The sequence below is a fragment of the Scatophagus argus genome, chromosome 23 (assembly GCF_020382885.2).
Source record: "Scatophagus argus isolate fScaArg1 chromosome 23, fScaArg1.pri, whole genome shotgun sequence".
Classification (NCBI taxonomy): domain Eukaryota; kingdom Metazoa; phylum Chordata; class Actinopteri; family Scatophagidae; genus Scatophagus; species Scatophagus argus.
Genome location: NC_058515.1, coordinates 12623748 through 12644722, shown reverse-complemented (window position 1 = coordinate 12644722; position 20975 = coordinate 12623748). Strand labels below are relative to the sequence as shown.

The following is a 20975-nucleotide window of genomic DNA, read 5'->3' as shown; positions in this document are numbered from 1 at the left end:
CTAGAACAAGAACAAGGTGCCAAGCTGTACGTGGACGCCATCCTAAAGACTCACGAGCGAGTCATCCAGGTGAAGCTCCTCTCGGCTCCGTTACTGAATGCTCTGTTGTTAGCGTCCTGAGAAGTTTTGCCTTCCTGATCGTTCTTATTCATGTCTCTTCCAGCTCAGCAGTCTGAACGCCCTGTTGTGTCCAGTTTTCATGGAAGTTCTTCTGAAGAATCAGCCGGAGGGAATCCAGCTTTCCATTATGGAGGTAAGTCAGCTTATTTTTCCCAGACCAGGAAAACAAGCAGTAGTTTCACTTCAGTGGTATACATTATTAATTGGCCAAATGTATGTGGACACTCAAATGATTGTTCATGGTGTATTAGCTTCCAGTGGGAATTTCCGATTTTCTGAAAGTAGTGTTAATATAATTTTATGAGTAGACACAGGTGTTTGACCAGCAGTTGTCAGGGTCAGCTGAGGCGAAGCGTAGGCGGTCGTTGGATCTCCTGGGAAGAGAAGACGGGACAGCGTTGTAGATTAGGGATAAGTGGCGTCCTGCATGTAGGGAGGAGGAGGAGGAGACGCCACTTATCCCCAGTCTGTCCCGTTGTCCCAGGAGAGTCAACAACCGTCCATACTTTGCCTCGTGTGACTCGACAGTTGTGTCTGTGTGGCTGATAGTATGAAAGGAAGAGTGTAGAGTTTGTGCTGACAGGGCATTAGGAAGGGCTCTTTAAGTGTCCAGTACGATCAGGAGAAATGACTGATGCATACAAAACCTGTCCGACTGTTCTTTTAGCACAGACACTGAAAAATTGTGACCCTCTCCTGTAATCGGAGGTAAGTGGCGAGGCCATTTGCAAACAGACGTAGACCCAAAGTCAGGTGTGTCCACATACTTATGTCCATGTAATGTATATGAATAAGAACCCAAACTTAACATCTGTTCATTGTGAAAGCCCTGCGTGGCTTAACTAACACAAGTCTGACAGAGATGGTCTCCTTTACTCCTCTTTCTAACCGCCACCTGTGTCAGACTTGTGTTACTTAAACCACTCGGGGCTTTCACAATGGAACAAATGTTAAATTTGGCTTCGTATTCATGTACACTACATGGCCATAAGTATGTGGACACACCTGACTTTGGGCCTGCTCAGGGCTTTGCCGCTTACTTCCTCTTAAAGGACAGAGTGATAATTTCCCCAGTCTGTAGGAAGAGAACAGAACACTGAGACAGGTTTAGTGTGCATCAGTAATTTCTCCTGATTGTACCGGACATTGAAAGATACCTTCCAAACACCCTATCAGTGTCCTGAGCGATCGGGAGAACAAACTGCACTGCACGCCTCCTGTCATACATCCTCTGCCAGCCACACAGAACACAGTGGCGTCACCTGAGGCAAAGTGTAGACAGCAGTTGGATCTCCTGGAAAAGGGACGACAGGACAGCGTAGCAGACTGGGGATAAGTGGTGTCATAGGCCTCCTCCCCTGAGGGATGCTTCCTCTGCTCTGACACATGTGGCCTCCTTTAATCCTCTTTCAAACAGCCTGTCCTCCATGTCTAAAATGTGTGCATGTTTGTCACTGAAGGAGTGTCCTTGTTCCTTCAGGTGGAGGTAAACTGCCGAGTCTTGACCAGAGGAGTCAGTTTGAGCCGTGCGTCTGCAAAGAGGTTGTTTGCTTTCTCCCAGTATTTAAGTCTTTTATGTTGGGGAAAGCAAACAACCTTTTTGCAGATGCACGTCTCAACTCAGGAGAGCCGACTCATCTGGTCAAGACTCGGCAGTTTACCTCCACCTGAAGGGACACTCCTTTGACAAACATGTACACATTTTAGACAGAGGACAGGCAGGAAAAGGAGTCCATCTGTGTCTCTGCTGAGTCAGTTAAACCACTCAAGGCTTTCATAATGCACAGGTGTCAAATTTGGTTTCTTATTCATATATAAACTACATGTCCAAAAGTATGTAGACACACCTGACTTTGCTTACCTCGGGTCTACGCCCATCTTTCCATGGCTTTACCTCTTACCTCCAATTAAAAAGGATAAGTTCACAATTTTTTTTTGTCTGTCACAAGCTCATAACAGGAATGAGACAGGTTATGTATGCATTAATAATTTCCACTGATCATCCTGGATGTTTAAAGATCACTTCCTAAGGCCTCCTCCTTTCATACATCCTCTGCCTCATGTGATTTGAAAGTTGTCTCTACATGGCTGGCAGAGGATGTATGAGAGAAGGACACATTATGATCAGTAGAAATTATTAATGCATACATAACCTGTCTCATTGTTCTTATGAGCTCGTGACAGACAAAAAAAATGTGAACTTATCCTTTTTAATTGGAGGTAAGAAGTAAAGTCTAAACCCATGTGGTGTATATGAATAAAAACCCAAATCTGACATCTATTAAAGCAGTAAGTGGTTCAAGTGACACAAGTCTATCCTGGTTATCAAAATGAATGATTACTTACCACTTGTGTGATGCTCCTCCTCCTCCTCCTCCTCCTCCTCCTCCTCCTCCTCCTCCTCTCAGCACACAGAGGCGGATTTCCAAGCACGTTTCAAGAAGCGTCCGGACTTGGAGGAGCTCCTCGCTCAGATGAACCATTAGGACCTGTGGACCACATGCACGAAGCCTCGTTAGCAAGGAATACCTGTTTGATTGAATGCTGTTCAATGTGATCGTTTGCATTGAAATAACTGTACACATTATTTAACTTTATTTTGTGACCTCTGGGAAATAAAATGCTTTTCTGAACGCAACAAACTGTCACATTTAATGCTTTATGTTCTTTTAAAATACATGTGCTAATGGACAGACTGCCTTCTGCCAATACTCAGATTCAGAAAAATGAAAACTCACAACACAGGTTTAACAAATATGAATCAAGATACCATTTAGCTGAGCTAACCTGTGCATTTTCTTTTATTAAATTTCTGCTACAAAGCTGTAGTAGTTACTGTGGGTGAAGTCCTACAGCTCCAGGTATCCAGAAACAGCCAGCAGTAGTTTCTCCTCCATGACTGTTGTTTCCAAGCGACTGTAAGCTTTGTGGTCACCGCCACAGAAGGTCCGCCGCTCAAGTCATCTGATTGGACAATAAGAAATGACATCAGGTGTTTTTCCTGCTCCAAGTTAGCCACATCAGGCACAGACTGTGGAAAATGACATCCTGACAATCCTATCAGCCACAGGCTAAGTGTAGCGTGGACAAGATCAGGGCTGAGGATTAACCCAGACAAAGAAGATGCAGTCTGAGAAAAGTCTATGCTGATTTTTTTTTGGCAACATTTTTTAGTTAAATCTTGTAATTAAATAAATGACAGTAATAAATTTAAATAGACCCACCCCCCTTTTTTTTAGAGTGGCATCAGGCTAACATCCAAGGTGAAGAAGCACATTACCTCATCATAGTGGGATGGAAAGCTCAGTTTCTTCTGGGTCATGATGCCCTCAGCTGGAGGATCTTGATGCAGGACACTTCAGACCCGCATCCACATGCAGAACTGCAAACACACCTGACACTGAAGTTGTGATCTAAACAGTGGGAAAAAAGTGGATCTATCTGTAATAAAACAAACAAAAAAAACAGTCCACTTCTCTTGTGTGACTACTCACCCACACAGAGCCAGTATGGCAGATGGACCCCCTTGATCATCCCAGCTCTAACTGATGTCCAGCAGGGGGCCTGCTGGTTTGTAATCCATGCATACAGGCCTTCTAATCATCTGCATACTGAGGGCTGGTTTAGTGAAAGGAAAAACAAAAAAAACAATTGTACAAAGGGACATACTCATTCATTTCCACGAAATGCATCATTAATGGCACAACTTATATAAACAGTAAGCAGTATATTTGGCATTACAGCCATAACCGTCTTGGTTTTGTTGGAACTTGTCAAGCACAAGGTAGCCATGCTATAAAGCATACTCTGATTTAGTCTAGTTAATCCTAAATGGGTCCATAATTTAAAAAATAAACTTCACGGTGCATTGAAGAAGGACTGAAAACTAAACTCAATGAAATGAGAAGCAGGCTCAGGTTCTCATAGGCTTACAGCCACAAACTTTTTGTTAAATCCAATGCAGGTTTAAGGCTGACGTGTTTCTTTTTCACCTTTCATACCTGAAAGCTCCACCTTTACGGTCAATGATTCAAAGAGGAACATAAACATCGTTAACCAACAGCACCCCACAGTGGCCAAAAGAAGCAATGACAAAACTCCAGGGCTCCTTGGCATACATTAATTTGGAAAATCTTTGACAAACATAACCTTGTCACTGCCATTACGGACTATATCAACTTCTGTGTAAATACCAGTACAAAAGTCGGAACAATGAAGAAATCCAAAGCCCAGATCACTCCTCATATAATAATCAGCCTGAAAGAGAAGCACTAAGCTTTCAGGTTTTTAGAGAACCACAACATCAGTTTGTGTCACACTTTGGCCACTTGGGGGCGCTTTGGAGCCACTTTGGAGGGCACCAGTGACAACACAAACTAAAACCTCTTTAGCTGCCATGAAATGAGGCCAAGAATTTTCATAACTTAAAGCAAAAAGCATTTAAGAAATAAACTGGCCTTAGCTTTATCTTCAGCCAATAACTGCAGAGTTGTGTCACTTCTTCAAACTCACATTTCCTCAAAGCAAACTCACCCAACCTACAGTCTGGTTATCTGAGTGTTGGTCAAATATTACGACAACCATTTTCGTCTGACTGAAGACTACAGTTTTCCCCCCTTTGGATGGAAAACCATATTCAAATGGAGAATACTGACACAATTAAATATTACACATTTTAGACATCCATACACTCAGCAACGCTGACGACTTAACAAGGCGGCTCATAACGATATGCAAGTTAAAAACATTTGTCAACAAGGCCGTGTTATACATGATTAGACCGCTTCCAGAGTCCGCGAGCGAGAAAGTATAACTTATTCCTTTAGCAGCATGATCAATCAGAACGACAAGAAAAAAGTCCCCACCTTTGAAGCGGTCATAAATGTGTCCATTCCTCTATAATTTATATTCCTTTAGTCCGTAAGGGTCCACTATTGAAAGTAATAATAATAGCTTCCATCCAGTTGATTCAAAATGTTAATATTACCGTGTGAAATCCACTGAACATTGTTTGCTAACGTCATTCGTAAGACAAACATTTTGCTAATTTCCGGTGACGTATCTTCCCCTTCCTTCTGCCCAATGACCCAATGTAGTTGGGTATGTTTGTTTTACTAATGGTGCTACCTGAACAACGACAGTGTTCCCATCTGTTCCTGTTTAGCCCCTCCCCGCAGGACGTCCCGTGAGTCACAGCAAGCGCTCCGCCGTGGTAGAACGAGTTGTTATTGGCTATCAGCAAGTCAACCACCCATGATTGTAGCCAATCATTTCCCCGTTCCAACAATCTGAACTCTTTAACAGGTTGAATGGAAGAAGAAGGCGTCTGAAGCGGTTTTTCTTAACGCCATGTCCTCTTCCACCAAATGGAGGCCGAAAAATCAGAAATATTCAGCAGAAGTCTATGCAGGTTATATTTTAGTATGGTATACTTTAATGTGTGTGAATGTGCGAATACAACAGCGCATGAGCACACTTTTGCCTTTAATCATAATAGATGTGTTTTATTGCATAAATCAAACGTTTTTATTTTAAAACAATAAAAGAAAATTAAAAGCGAACTCAATGACAATACTTATATGAGAAGATGCCACATGTGTAGGTGTACATGTTTTTGGCTCATGACAAACAGTGAAGATGTACACATTCACAAGACTTACACATCATATCTTATTCATCTTTTGTCTTGACAATATAAAGAAAGATAAAATAATAGACAGGTAACTGTGAAAAGAAAAACAATGACATGATTCAGCTGATAAATATAAAAACTTTAAAAACATAAACATAACATAAAACCCTTTTTGATCCCAGAGGCGGAGTAAAATAATGTAAAATATTGAAAAAGTTATTGGTAAATACTAAAATTATCTTTATCTGAGAATATGTTTGTTGGTATGCTGCTTAGTTTACTGTAGGTTACTGTTTTCAGCTGACAGACAGTCTAACATTCCTTTTGACAGCAGGAATACATAATTTCAGCACATTAAGGATGCCAAATATTAACTAACATTTTCATTTTCCTGTTGTGATGTTGTGATGTGATCTTCTTTTGACTTTCACGTTTGCTTCTTTATTCAGATTCCTCAAGCTCCCTGATGAGTGGCCTCATACTCTTCATCCTTTTCAGGCTTTCATAGAGAGCATCTTTGCCTCTGACTGAGGTCAAACAGTGAAGAATACTGCTCATCTGGTCTGGTGAGGTTTCCAAAGCTCTCACCACATCGCATTGCTCTCTTGAGATGAATCCCGCGTCCATGAGCTTACGGAGGATGACTTCTGTGTCGCTCACTCTGTTAATCAGAGCTGTCTGATGACGATCCACGAAATGCTGACCCGAAGCTGTCATGGAAGACAAATGCAAAGCAAACAAACAGTGAATACTGGGAGTTGTGGTGGTCAAATGTTAGAACTGAAAAGGTGCAAAGGGGTTTGGAGTCACTCACCTCCATCAGTAGCTGTCGGGAGAGACAGTTCTGGTTGGATTTTGCCAGGCTCTGAGGAATCCAGCTCTGAGCTTTTCACTGAAACACAGTACAGTGTGAAGGGAGAGCAAGCACAGCAGCATTGCTAACTTAAGCACATTAGACACGTCTGGATCAGTTATTGAAATTTCATGCTTGAGTTATGCTATGTTATCTTTCTTACCTGTTTTTATGCCAAAGGCTACAGGACCTCTGATGGTAAATCCAAGGTAAAATGTAACTGCAGGTGATTCCCAGAGGCTGTGTTGCTGGTTTGCAACTACTTTGATCTTTTTGCCACCAATAATTGCGTAGACTCTGTAGTTTCGGATCCTCCCTTCAACTTTGAGAAGGCGATCTTGGACCTCAGGAGCTTCAAAAATCTTCTCATTATTCCAGTTGTTAGGCCAGTCTTGTTCTGTGTCCTCATTTGACCTCAGGAACAATCCTTCTAGCACCTTTCTGTGAACAATTCTGTTCAGATCTTCACCTTTTCCAATGAAGAACAGAGGGTGGAGGTGCCTTGATCGAAGGTATTTCTTGTATGTGTTTTCATAAGAACGGCGCATATGCTCAATTGATTCTGTCTTAAATGCAGCATTGCCTTTGCTGTCTGTAGGCCAGTTCAAGAGGAGGGCTAGCATGTGGAGCTCAGGTGCATCATTGGAGCTCAGATCTTTCTGTTTAAATGCTGTCAAAGATTTGCAATTAGAGGGAACTTTTGCTCCAGTATTTATCAACAGAATATGGGCAAAGATGTAGTTCACCAGGGCTGTTGTCGAATCTGTGGGTTGACAGGTTTTCCACCATGTAGTTATTTCTTCAAGCTCTGATTCACTGTATTCTCTGTCAAAACATGAGAGAACTCCAGCAGAGTTGTCAGACAGGCTTTCTTTAAGCTTCTGGACAAAATCAGTGTTTGTCTCTTGTTCTAGTGGTGAGTCTATGACATAGTTACTGTAGCATGTTCTTACATCATCATAAATGTATGAGGGATCATCTCTCTTCTTGCTGGGTTTTGAGTAAGTCAGATATTCATCAAAAAATCCACATCTTCTCTTAACCTCACCTCTGATCCCTTTTATCAGATCATTAAATCTGTATATTTTGTTGTCTCCAAACGATTTCAGGACAGAGCTCAAGGACACATTGTTTGTGAGAACTCTTCTCCAGGTTACATTATGTCTGGCAAGCAGGTCATACACACAGTTGCAAACCTGCAGGTAACCAAACAACCCTCTGTTGTTAAAAACATGGGAGACTTTCTTGTTGCCGTCTTCTCTCATATCTGTGTCTTCTTCCTTTTCAGCAAAGTCTTCTTCAATTTTGAAAGCATCTATTGCCTTTTCGGCCAGTTGCAAAATTTCACTAGGCTTTGCAGGACACGACTTCTTGTTCTTCAGATGGTTCTTGTGGACTTGGCCCAGTGTATCAGCAATAAATGAATTTTGGGGATCTCTTTCCTTTGCTGTCTTTGCCCACTTTTCTGCCTTTTTGTAGCGCATTAGTTCTATGTAATAAAGACGAGCGAGTGCTTGTGGATAAAACGGATTTTCAATTAAGTTTTGTGATGCCACCTTTAAAACTAATGCACTCTTTTTTTTATTCTTAATATCTTGAATGAGTTTTGAAAACTTTTCTTGTTTCTCTTCAATCTTTTTAGCTTGATTTGTTATCATTGTCTTTTCCCTTTTGGTTAGCATGTCTTTGACAAAACCACGCAAAAAGGGAGGAACCTCACCTTGACAAATCCAGTTCAAAAAGTCTTTTGCTGTGTCGCTTCTGGTCACACCTGCTTTAGCCATCAATTCAGTACAACGCTGTGCGATCATAGGGTGAGCCATGCAGACCCTTTTATCAGACTTTCCATCTTGCTGGTAGGTGATGATAAGATGACTGTAGGGGCTCATTTGGTCCTCCAGTGTCGGGTCTCCATGGGTGTTGTGTTCATCTTTAAGAAAGTCCAGGCACTGAGACTCCAGGAGGTATGAGTCTGGTACGTAGGCATTCAGGAGGGACAGAAATGAAGCAAGCTGAGTCTTTCTTGTTTTATGTGCTGACCGGACATTCCTGATTATCTCACATGTTCCATCGACATAATCTTCAGAGAAATTTGCTTGCATGATGTTAAAGCCATGGAATTTTTCATGTTCTTCACTGTACCTGCTGCTAAGTTCTGTCTTTTTCTCAGTAAACTGTTGCCTCTCTGTGTCAGAAAGGTTTTTTTTTAGGATGATATGGTTGCTCTGTAGAACTGTTTCCTTTCTAACGCAGCAGAGTAAAATCGCCACATGATATCGCCGCATATGGATCTTTATCTGCCGTTCAGCAATTTTTTCCATAATGATGTCTTGCAGCTTTTCCAAAATCTGCTCATCATTCAGTAGCAGCAGCACAGTGTTCTGGTTGTCTCGGTCGCCAGCTGTGAAGAGCTGGACCACCTCCTCTGCAACCTTTGTTACGTCTGATGTCAAAGGTGTTATCTCTGACACCCCCAGGTTATCTGTTAAAACAGCACACCTGAATGTTTTCCTTAAATCCCACAACACCTGCATGGCCAGTGTGGTTCCCCCACATCCTGGCTCGTGGAACAGTTTAACAGTTGATACTGGATCTTTACTTTGCTGAACTACTTCTTTAAGCGTTTCACATCCATCCCGTTTAATCAAGGGAGTTCCACCTAACTCGTTCTGTTCACTTATGTAAAAGTTTAACCACTTAGGTGGGGCCCCTCTGTAAAAGGCTTCCTCTGTCTGCCTACGTACATCTGAATTAATAGTCTCTCCTTCAAACTGATTTGCATAGAGAACATCCAACAGTGAGAACCGATCTCTGATTTGATGATCATAAATTATTCCACCTCCACGAGTGGAGAGGCCTGGTCCATTTGCCATGTTGGACTTTCAGTTTCCTTTTCAGTGGAAAAAAAGAAACACAAACAGAAATTGGTTACTTTGATTGCAGCCTGTACTGCTGTGCTGACAGGCAACAGTAGGACACAGATTTAAAGACAGAACTACATGTAGATTATGATTTTACACTCAGAACAGATCACTTTATGTTAATTTATGTTGCACAAATTATAGTACCCAACAGTTTCCTGTAAGTTGTAGATACCATCATAATCTTTCTTGAATCAAAAGCAACAATAAACATAGTATATTTGAAAACCTACAGGTCAGTAGATACCAGAGATGTGTGCTGACCCTCAGCTGATAACAGAAGTGTGTCTGTTTGTTGTGTTAAGAAGTTTGATAATATAAACACACAGAATGCTTCAAAACTACTGGGTCTAACTCCCACCTCACCTGCTGGAATCATGAAATCACGTGTATGAGAGAGCTGGATTCTCACTTCACTGCCATGTAAAGCGTAATTTGGCTACAGCACTGACACTTCAGCATGTTTTCAGATTCACAGAGAGATTTCATTTTCTTACCTTTTTCTATATGATGCGGAGGTCTCTGAAGTTATCTGAACATGTGATGTCGACCTGGTCAGTTACTGGCTGATAACGAGGCTGCTAAATGTGCTGGAACTGTGCTGTGGTTGGAGTTAATAAAGCCACATGCCACACCCAAGGTAGGTGGGTGCAGGGCGAATAACTGTGGGCTGTGCCAACCAATAAAAAAACAAATTTCTGAGTTTCGTTTTACTGCAGATGCATACACAGATTTCTATTAAAGGGTGTGATGAGTTCTTTTTGTCTGTGGAAACAAGAAGATTCCTTTTAATATCAATCTGAAACCATAAAAATCCACTTTGAAGGCTTTAATTTTGAAATTCTTGTTATTAACCTTCAAGTACAATTTTCAGACAGTATAATTTCATGTAATATTTGATATTCATTTATTTAATCAATTAATCAATCAATTTATTCATGTAGATTGCGTTGCTTTTATTGTGAAATCAGTTCTGACTTGCAACTCCTGAGTCCAAGTTGTCAGATGAACTGAAAGAGAAAAGTCTTTTAGATTTGGCCTCGGGAATAGTCAAATAGGTGATACAAGATGTCTTTTCTGATAGTTTCTTGCAGCAGTATAGTTTTACTGTAAATGCCTATGAGGATTTTCAGTAATTGGAAACCAGTTTGCTTTATGAGTAAACCTAAAAACGCATTCCATCAAGCAGGTTATTCAAACCTGTTCAACCCTGCAGAGTTTGTAAGAGTAAATTTGAAAAGCTGGAACCATAAGGTGTTTGACTTACTTGACTTATTTGTTAGTTTTAAGGTGACAGACTCACAAATCTGGGTGATTTGGTAATTCTCAAGTTAAGAACCAGCAGTACGTCAAATTTGTCAATACAGTAAAGGTACGTAGTTTCATTCTTCCCAGCGATGTTTGCTTTTATAATCTCTCAATCATGTTTAAAAGAAAGCAACACGGTTTAGGTTAGCAAATATATTTTAATATATAATATTTATATTCATTTTAGCACAATGACAAAATGGCATAATTTCAGTTCAGTCTCATTTAAATCATGACAAAAAGCCACACCTTTATATTTGTTTGAATAATACCTCAATATCATATTTTGATGCAGTCACTGCAAAATAAATCCTGAAGTACTTCTTGCCTCATGAGTGGAAACCCTTAGCAACAGTTTCTAACAGCACTGAGCCCATGGCAACCATCGGGGTTATGTGATGAGCTGTATGTGAATACGGATGTCGCTCCTCGCTGCATTGTTAAGCACAGCATCACGCTCTCTCTCGTAACTGCATCACTCCACTGTCTTCACTGTCGCACGTACATTTAAACAATCACATTTGTTTAAGAGCAATGAGTCTTGACTAATATAACAGGCTGGACTGGCTGTAAGAACACGCTGGTCACTTGCTACACCATTTGAGAATGAAACATACAAAACAACTGGCAGAACAAGACAGAAAACACCCCACTGACTAACTCTCAATGCAATTCAGTAATTCAGTTCAATTCAGCAAAGTTACTTAAGCCAACATGTTTAAATGTATAGTTGAAATCTTCACATTTGCTGATGTTGCCTCAAACTTGCTGTGAATGCTTCCCCATCAGCACTGAAGGAAACTGAAAACTGTCACAAGTCAATCTCCATTCAAAACCCTGCAAATGCATTTGGGAAAATCTCTGCCACTTGCATGTTAGTGCTTCAAAATCAGAGAGGTGTCCACCCTCAAATGTACTGAGATATTTAGTATAATGATAACACGTAATCAGACTTTCAAGTCCTAACTGACACCTCTGCAAAAACCTCTTCTAACCTACAACTCCCGCAAGCTGAGAAAAAGTTTTAGAAAAACTAAACCACACCACAGGAATGTTTTCAGCCTTACAGAAATCAAATTAATGTTGAAAACACATCACTTCATAAAATCCTCTAATCTCCACTGCAGCAAATCTCGCACACTTAAAGAAAATTTCCAATCAAGCCACAGACAATAATGCAACCACCTGAAATTGCTAAATGTCAAGCATGTCATGACTTCAAATCCATCCGTCCCAGCAGTTTGCAGTTTAATCAGGTTGGCACTTTCACCCGTGATGTGAAAGCTTGCATTTTTATGCACGAAATGTAAACTTCATTTGTCAAAATTAAATGAAAAACGTGCTTACTGTGCAGCTCAAGAGAAATGTAAGTTGGTATGCTTAAACGGCTTGTGCCAACCATTCAGGAATTACCAGTTTAACGTGACTTCCTGTGACAGTAAAACAAAACATAAAACATTTGTGCACTTCATTCGATATGACTAACCAGACATTCAGCATTTCATTCAGCATTCAGCATCATTGTGCAATACCTGCCACATTCAAAACAATACTAATTAGATGAAGAAATCTGACACACTCACCAGAAATGTTTCTCTGGGCTCACACCTCTTCATTTTTATGTAAGGCTACAATGCCCACAAACTGTTCTTCACTATGTACGCTACTCTAACCAGCACTGACACTCATGTAGTTACATCTTCGCTCTGCCACTTTATCCATGTGTTCTCTTAAACATGAACGGACACCTTACTTTAAAAACAAAAAATAGGAAACAAGCATTTGGAGCCTCAAGTGTTGGATACTGAATAGAAAAAGTGTACATTAAGAGATAAACATCATTTTGAGAAATATATAAATTGTGAAGTACAGAAAATGTTAAAATTCAACTTCATGAATATTAAACATTTGTTATTTCATCTGTCTTTTTAAAAAATCACATTAACAAAGAGTTCAATGCTCTTTTCGCCAGTCACAAGCAAGCTCAGCAACTTCTACCACAATTAGCCAGTTAGCTTGTGTTAGCTCAAAGCAAAAACAGTGCATTTTTCTGATCTAACTAACTAAAAGCAGCTGCTGTAAAACACTGAACAACAAAGAAACCAAACTCCTCTTTGTTTAATTAGTGTGACAATGCCCCGCAAACTCGACAGGTTGGGTTGTTTAACATAATTAGCTAGCTCCTGTTGGCTAAAGCTACCACAGAGTGTGTCTTTTGTTCTTTGTAGCTAGCTAGCTGGCAAGGTAGGTAGCATTTGCAGTCTGGATAAGCTAAATAAAAAGTCAGTTAAAGTTTCTATACTGTGCTAATCGGCTAAACTTGGTAGCAGTTGTTGAACTTGTCTGCTTGAACTACAGTTGTTCAATTGATTATTTTACAAATTTTATAGTTATGTAGTTATTCAATATTAAACACTTGGGCAGAACACAATACCAGTGTTTATTATTCAGATTAGTGTTGTCAATTGCTTGTTTCAATTTTTATTTTTGTGAGAAAATGCTTTTAACCTAAACACTGTTTAAGATCCCGGTCACAAAAGAACTGAGCTGAGACGATATCCTACCAAAAGCCGCTTCAAATAACAATCTATCAATCAGGCGCCAACATTTCTGGAGCTTTCTTCATGCACCAACATTTTAAGACACTACACTCCTACACTATACTGTTCCTGCTGTTGGTGCACTGGGCAAGTGACAACATTTATGGCAGATTATGACCTTGTGACTGCGGTTATCTTTTGTCATGATTTGGAAACTCTCTGAACAAAATCATTTTACAAGCAGTGACCACAACACATCTGATCAAATACAACACAGTAAACATAATATGTTACATATCAGTAAATACAATGAAATGAATATAACTTTTTTTTCTTCAGTAAAATCATCACCCAAAGCCAGAGCAGTTAAACATAAATGAAGAGAATAACATGAATTATAAAAGTGTTGATGCATGGTTTGCTTCAGGTTAGATAAGCAACATGTTTTCATCCCCTTAATTTGTTTCCAGTTAGTAAAACAATGTAAAAACAACGATATATAGGCATTAAATAAATTAATCAATTTCATAACAAACACAGTGATATATATTCAAAATACATATTTACAACTTAATAAAATGAAGAACAACCAAACAAAAAAGCAGTCTTATTCTTAAGGGGGAAAATGATGCTCTTGTTTGAATTAATTGTAACTCTTTTCTACTTCATCTATACTCATGAATTTGTTATAATCATGTACTCACCATGAATACATATATATTTTAGTAGGCTTATATTTTGCAGCATTCACTAAGTTGATATGTACTTGGTACACGGAAATCCAAATCTGACATCATTTGTGACTGATATGTTGATATATTATGTGCCCATTGGCTCCAGAGAAAAACGCTAAGCAAGGCCAAACATATGATGTGCCTGGCGATGAAGTCAGAGGAGCTGTGCCACATTTACCATGGTGACATTGATGATTTTTAGAGGAGTCGGAATCAGGAAGTGGATGCAGAAAACAAAACAAAACAGACAAACAAAAAACAAAACAAAACACAAAAATCAAAAATAAAACTGGAATGGCACAGCAATGTTTTGATGCCGACAGAAATGTTAACACTCCAGTGGATAAACTTCTAACAGGAACTGCTGCCGGAGCATCTAGAGCATCACACAGACTGATTTTTTATCTTTTTTTTTTTTGATGTTCACAGATATGCATGGACGAACTACTGACAAACTACCACACGATTGCTAACGTGAACCCACTGCCTACTGAGACTGAGAGTGAAAAAGAGAGGGAAAACAAAAAATAAAAGTCACTCGGTCACACACATCTAAATTCACAAGTTGCTATTCAAAAAGCACTTCAAATGAAAAGGAGAAAAGAAAAAAATAAGTAGGCCTACAAAGGCCTGTATCCTCCCTTGCTGAAATTGTGTACAATAGTGGAAACACATGCTAAGAATCTGGAAAGAAAAACCTGCTATTTGGTTTGAGAAATCATCAAAGCTCTTCACCGAAAAAAAGGTGAGGCAATCTAACATTTAAGGACAATAATCACATCCACTTGAACAGTGGGAAAGGCCATCACTCACAGGTCATAGCAGTAAGAACAGCTGCCTCCCTCTGCCTGACAAAACACTCTCGGTTCAGCTTCAGGCATCAATGCTGCAGTCCCACGTTGTATTCACTTGGCTCAAGCGACAGGAAGGCAGTTACCGCTTCACTGGGGTTCAGGCCTAGCAAGACCCAACCAGAAATACTCTGACACCGTCATATTTCATCAATCCCAAAAGGTTGATACTGTGATCGATTTTCTGATGAAGTGCTGCAGTCTGAGGGTGACGACGGTCTGGTCGCCGAATTTAAATTTTGGTCTCTTTTGGACACTCTCTTAACACAAAACCAAAGCCTTTGACGAATAAACATCTTGGCCTGTTGATGGCACGAGATGAAAAGGGAATCAAAGTCAAAGTTATCATAGTTCATCTTGAGTGGGTCATGAATCTCTGTAACAAACTTTATAGCAATAATTGTTGGGACATTTTACAGCAAACCACAAATGTTAAGCTGCTGGTGGTGCTAGAAGAAAAGTCAGGGGCTCACCAATCCTCTGAATGAATAAAACCTCAACTGCAAAATGATTAAATTCAGTATATAACAGTGTTAAAATATTTCAGGGTGGGCTATTGTTTTAAGTAAACAAGGCCTATAAAGGAATATTGAATATTTAAGACTTGTCTTGCAGAAGAGCAGAATGAGAGTCGTACAGTATATTTGGTCTAACAAGTTTTTTTTTCCAGCTTCACAATAAATAATGACTACAAATTGTTTATTTTCTCTCCTGAAACTACACACTTTCAGTTCCTTTCAGTGACTTAGCACAATTAAAGAGCTCAGTTCTTTCAATTAAGTGATTTGTTGGGAGGATATGTTACAGTGCAGAGCTTTCTTACAGACATAAATGCATAGGATACAAATCAGTCCAACACTACAATATACATCGAGCAATATAAAAGAAAACAAACAAACAAACAAACAAAAACGTGATCACGGAAACTGTGATCAAAATAAAAGTCTTGGTCGTTGGCACGGGGTTGGAGTTTAGTGGTGAAGGAAAGGAAGGAGGCGGGCAGAAACGATTTTTATGATGTTGCTTAATTGTTTTGTTGTTGTTGTTGTTTTTTTTTTTTTTTTAGATTCTACAGCTTTGATAACAGCAAAGATGGGGGCAGAAACACACCCACAGACATTCTGCACACACCAACACTGAAGTCCTTAGCGAGTTTCGGAAAAAATAAAGTAGCCTCGCTCTCTTTAAAAGTGAGAGCCATTTTGATTAACTTGACGTGTGCACCGTCTGCGCTTCACACGCAAATCTCTCACAGTTGTGAAAAACGTTGGGGTAGACACAAAGTCCTCTAAGGCTTCAATGCAGGGAAAGAAAGAGACACAGTGTTCAAAAGAGCAGTTATTATAGTTTAGATTCAACAGTCTTGCTAGCTATTATGTTGGTGCATGGCGGGGATGGCATAGTCAGCAGGCCATGAGCCGGTCAGTAGAGATCCACGTCACACTCTACCTAAAGGACATGTTTTATTATCACATGCCGTGTTGTCTTTCTTTCATTTTCATCTGCACTTTTATTTCCAGAGGTCTTAGTTTGTCCTCTTTCAGACAGTGAAAAATCCCAAGCTGGTCAGTTATTTTCGGTGCAACGGACGAAATGGCAACAAAGGCGTGAAAGTTTAGTGCTTGTCTCGCCACACATTTTCACACAGCAAATATAACTAATATCCAGTATGGTCTTTCAAAATATACTTTTTTTTTTAATTCTCTGTAGTAGATGTACTTTTAGTGCTTGCTGAGACGTGGAACTTTGCTGCTAGAGCCACAGTGCCCTCTAAGCACACTGCAGGTCAATATATTATTTCTGCTATATTTTCTGGAAATATATTATTTGTTTATTTACATCTCTAGCCAGCTTGTACAACAGACTTTCATTTCTAACTGGTCTAACTGCTCCTCTTGATGAGAAGAGAACTTATGGACACAGAAAATCCATAGCAGGCCCCTATAGAAAGGATTTTCCCATCTAAATATTTTATCTCTAAATAACTCTTGCTATGACTCATAAGCTAAAGGCAAAGATTGGCTTTTCTATGAAAATCAACTTTAAATATCTTCTAAAATATTAGACTTTTTTTCTTATTTGCTCTCGATACATGATATAATTATCTGCATTAAGAGTAAAGGGAATTCATACAGAACCTCTAGCTGAAGAACAGTGACAGTCCCGTCCTTTAAGTTTGACTTTAAATCTCAAACTCACGACAATGTGGCCAAAAGAGGCAAGAACACAGTAACTTTGTGAGTCTAGTTTCTTTTAGATGAATAATACAAGCCTTTAAGGAATGGTCAGACAGTTTGGGAAATCAACACCACTTTCATTGTGTGACAAATATGAATAGGTTAGCTGAGTCAGTTAGCTTAGCCTAGCATAAAGACTGGAAATTGGGGGGGAAATTGCTTGCTTAGCTCTGTCCAAAACTAACAAGGCCGTCTGTCTACCAGCACACCTAAAAGTCACTAAAAGATCCTATTTAATTAATCCCTCTAACAAAACTAGTCCAAAAACACGAGGCTAGCCAGGCTAGCTGTTCCCACATGTTTCCAACATTTATGCTAAGCTAGCTAAGCTGCTTCCGGCTTCATATTTAAAAGACGGACACGAATGTGACACAGCATCACAGATTGAACAGTGTTTACACATTACACACATTCTGAACTGACCCACTCAGCTTTCTAGTCGAGGGTAGACTTTGGCTCTCTCTCCTCACACACACACACACACATTGTCAGTCCATCTCCACACTTCTTCTTCTTCTTCTTTAATAGTCTTTTTTCCCACCCTCACAGCTTCCTGTCTTGAGGAGAGGCTGCATCACTACGATCCGATTGGTTGCTTAGTAAGTGGCTGCTTGTGTGTGTGTGTGTGTGTGTGTGTGTGTGTGTGGTACATGTAAGTGTGAAGAAGGGGTTGTGGTGGGGGACGGGGTTGGTTGGAAACGGTTGGTCAGTTGATTGGAGTGCCAGGAGTGAAGAAATCAAGACGCAAAGATCGGGGCCGAGGGGGCGGGGTCTCAAGCTCAGACTTTTTTAGGGGGCGGGGCCAACTTGATGATCTCATCTTCAGACGGCTGGCGGATGATGTCTTTTAGAGCGGAGTGGGGTTGGGAAAAGAGGGTTGAGAGAAAGAGAGAAATCATGAGAAAACTCAAACTTTGTTTAATGTGCTTATTTAAACTCATTTTATTGAATTTTACTGAAATATTTTTTATTTTTCCATGCTGTTTTATTGTATTTTAATTTGTTTATGCTAATGTTTTGTTTACTGCAGTTTGTTCAGATTTATTGCAGAAATTTGTATATCAAATTAAATCCACAGCTCAAACTGTTCTTTTTTATTCTCATTTAAAAGATATGCTTTTACAACAAAAGCATATTTTATTTAAACTACATGAAACACACCAACACTGCAATCAAAACGTTTTGTTCACTGAACCCTACGTGCTTTTTGAATAAGACACTGAAAAGTCGGGCTCTTCTCAGGAAGGAACATTCAGTCATTTATGTTTCTTTTATTCGGCTCCAGCACCTGCGTTTTTGATGTTGTTTTAACGCAACCTCGCAGCTAAATTTCCCCTGTGAGCTGAACTGAGTTGCAAAAAAAGCATGTAGAAAAGAAATAAACCTGATAATGTGAGCAGAAAGCAGGCTGAGGCCTGAGGAGAAGGAACATTTCCCTGCAACATGTCCTTCCTCTTGCAACACAAATTCCTCATGACAGATAACAGCTCTTTAAATCTTCACCGACACAAAACAAAAAGTGCATCAAACACATACAGAAAACATGTAAGATGAGATTCATGCATTAAAATGACACTTAAACACAAAGAAAAAAGCAGAAATAAATGGGAATGAAGAAGAAATTAATAGACTAATATATGGTTATCAGAGTTTTAAAGAAAATGTATTAAAACTATTATCATTCAACTGTCAATATTAGCCTCAGAATGTGCTATCTGCATAGTTTTAGTGGCGATTTTAGAGGCAGTTAAATCCCAGACGATTCAGCATTTATTTCCCTGCTTAGATCCTCTTGTTGAGCAAAGCAACTAAAGTTGTGTGCACAACATTTAAACAATCCAAACCCAAACTGATGTGCTTCTAACAAAAGTTTGTGTTTTTAAAATCATTTTACAGCCCCTTCATGTGTAAGTATTTTAAATTTTATTTTATATTATTTTCTATTTGTTTACTATCTTTCATTTTCATTTTCTTGGTCGGGAAAATAGCAAAGTGCAATGTCTGTAAGTAAAAAGAATTTCCCCTCAGGGATAAATAAATGAATTCTGATTATGATTTATGTCCTGATCCATGTGTTGTAAACCTTTAAGGATGTTGATGCAATTTTTTGTTTAGCCATTAGAGGGCGACTCTTGACTGGATTTGGGCAGGGCAGGAAGCTGCACCAACTTTTTTCCAAGTACAAGAAAACCAGACTGATATTTCAGGAAAAATGCAATACAAATCCAAGCGCACACCTGCATTTCCTGCTAAGTGCATTACCTTTGTACTTCTTGGCTGAGGGGATGCGTGTTAGCTTGGTGTCGATCTCATCATCCTCAGAGATCTTGAGCACGGTGGTGCGGTACTCGATCACCCTCGTCAGCAGGTCTGGTCGCCGCGAAATCTCGAAGATGTGCTCGATGTACGACAGATTATCTGCACGAGAAGTGTTGTTAGCGGGCTTGTGTGATCAAAACACCTCCAGGTTATATCAGACACGACCTGCAAAAGCTCAAATAATCACAGCGCCTTATAGAGCGATGATTTTCCATATCTGACCTTGGGCCAGCTTGTCGTTCTTCTCCAAGTAGCTGAACCACTCCTTGGAGGAGGTGATGTTGTTGCTCTGGTCCTCGGGGATGTCCTCCTTGCAGGCCGACTTGAGCTGCTCCAAGTCTTCGTTGGTGATGTTTTCGGACAGGTCGCTGAGCAGAGAGCCGTACTCCGCCATGATCTGCTCAGAGGCACAGAGAAGAGAAACACTTTTATATGAACTGAAGAGAGTGATGCCAAAAAGTAAAAAAGCAAGGTTGTTAAACAGCTCAGTGTGCCGAGAGCCCACCCACTTCCCAGACTCCGCAATGGAAAACAGTTAGGAGATCTTAGCTAATGACAATAGCACACTGTCAGAGTGGGATGGGAAAACACAAAGACACCGAGGACACAACACATCACACAGGTTGTTCTTCTCTCTTTGCAAGATAAAACTGAAAGAGGAGAGCGACTGCAAAGATGGGACAAAACCGTCATTAAAGATCCATCCATTTTGGTTGAAGTGATCTTAAAGGATAAAGAAAATTTCATGGAAAGACCAAAACAATGAATTGATCAAGTGCTCAAAGCCTGAAAGAGCATCTCAGATTAATATCGGCCACGTATTTTAAACTTTAAATCGTGTTAGGCAGAACCCTAAAAATGAAAAGTAAGTCATCAGAACTTAAAAAAATATACCCTATATACATAAATGTGGCAAAAACATATACAATCAGATATATAAAACAAACATCCATCCATCCATTTTCTATACTGCTTATCTGTCAGGGTCGAGGGGGGGCTGGAGCCTATCTCTATAAAGCAAACAGAACAAATATTCTAAATAACACACTAAAGAAAATCTAATCATTACTCTATTGCACTAAGAACAGAAAACTAAAACTAAAACCTGACCTTTCCGGCCTTCCTTCATGCAAAATCCAGTTCTTCAATCCTCCAGTTCTATGCTTGGCACTTTTTAGTTATGACTCATTAAACTCTGTTTTGTCACAAAACAAGAGTTGTAGCAAATGGCAAATGTTCATCTTTGAAACTACCTGCACATATGAAAATCCCATTGGCTAATTTCAGGACCCAACGTGATGGAAATAAACAATAACTCAACAGTGTTGTTGCAAAGCACAACCTTATGGTGAAATCAGATCTGGTGTTTGTTTGAACTGCTGTTGTATAAGCACAGCAAGCATCATAGCAAGAAGGCTAACAAACACATAGCACCAGTTAACATTAGCCCTTCATTCATG

At 39.7% G+C, this 20975-nt stretch overlaps 3 protein-coding genes and 1 long non-coding RNA gene across 5 annotated transcripts in view; 1 reads left to right on the top strand and 3 right to left on the bottom strand.

Moving 5' to 3' along the window:
- The window catches only part of LOC124054233, a 2852-nt gene extending 246 nt beyond the window's left edge, over positions 1-2606 (bottom strand). Inside the window, exons 1-2 of the long non-coding RNA XR_006842333.1 lie at positions 2467-2606; positions 1-494 (exon numbers count right to left, since the gene is read on the bottom strand). The exon at positions 1-494 is cut by the window's left edge and continues 246 nt beyond it. This is a non-coding gene — a long non-coding RNA (uncharacterized LOC124054233). The remainder of the gene's footprint in view (positions 495-2466) is intronic.
- Positions 1-2758, top strand: part of mrpl48 (mitochondrial ribosomal protein L48) — a 5347-nt gene extending 2589 nt beyond the window's left edge. Inside the window, exons 6-8 of the mRNA XM_046379953.1 lie at positions 1-69; positions 164-253; positions 2529-2758. The exon at positions 1-69 is cut by the window's left edge and continues 34 nt beyond it. Coding sequence (XP_046235909.1) covers positions 1-69; positions 164-253; positions 2529-2606 — 237 coding nt within the window. The 3' untranslated portion in view covers positions 2607-2758. The remainder of the gene's footprint in view (positions 70-163; positions 254-2528) is intronic.
- Positions 2759-5531: 2773 nt separating this feature from the next.
- On the bottom strand, positions 5532-13140 carry sb:cb1081 (sterile alpha motif domain-containing protein 9-like). The gene is made up of 4 exons (XM_046379952.1): positions 10024-13140; positions 6769-9495; positions 6567-6644; positions 5532-6462 (listed from the first exon to the last, which is right to left on the bottom strand). Exons 2-4 carry the CDS (start codon positions 9476-9478, stop codon positions 6194-6196), a joined length of 3057 nt encoding a protein of 1018 aa, XP_046235908.1. The 5' UTR covers positions 9479-9495; positions 10024-13140; the 3' UTR covers positions 5532-6193.
- A 1348-nt stretch (positions 13141-14488) lies between these two features.
- LOC124054232 (astrocytic phosphoprotein PEA-15) overlaps positions 14489-20975 on the bottom strand; it is a 38371-nt gene continuing 31884 nt past the window's right edge. For both annotated transcript variants that reach the window (XM_046379955.1, XM_046379954.1), the window contains exons 2-4: positions 19738-19912; positions 19459-19614; positions 14489-18040 (exon numbers count right to left, since the gene is read on the bottom strand). In XM_046379955.1, coding sequence (XP_046235911.1) covers positions 17976-18040; positions 19459-19614; positions 19738-19909 — 393 coding nt within the window. In that variant the 5' untranslated portion in view covers positions 19910-19912 and the 3' untranslated portion in view covers positions 14489-17975. The remainder of the gene's footprint in view (positions 18041-19458; positions 19615-19737; positions 19913-20975) is intronic.

Coding starts and splice junctions, on each gene's coding strand:
- sb:cb1081 (XM_046379952.1), bottom strand. CDS start 9,478: ATGGCAAATGGACCAGGCCTCTCCACTCGTGGAGGTGGAATAATTTAT. Junction 6,645..6,768: donor AGCCTTTGGCATAAAAACAG/GTAAGAAAGATA, acceptor ACTGTGTTTCAG/TGAAAAGCTCAGAGCTGGAT. Junction 6,463..6,566: donor CCCGACAGCTACTGATGGAG/GTGAGTGACTCC, acceptor CTTCCATGACAG/CTTCGGGTCAGCATTTCGTG.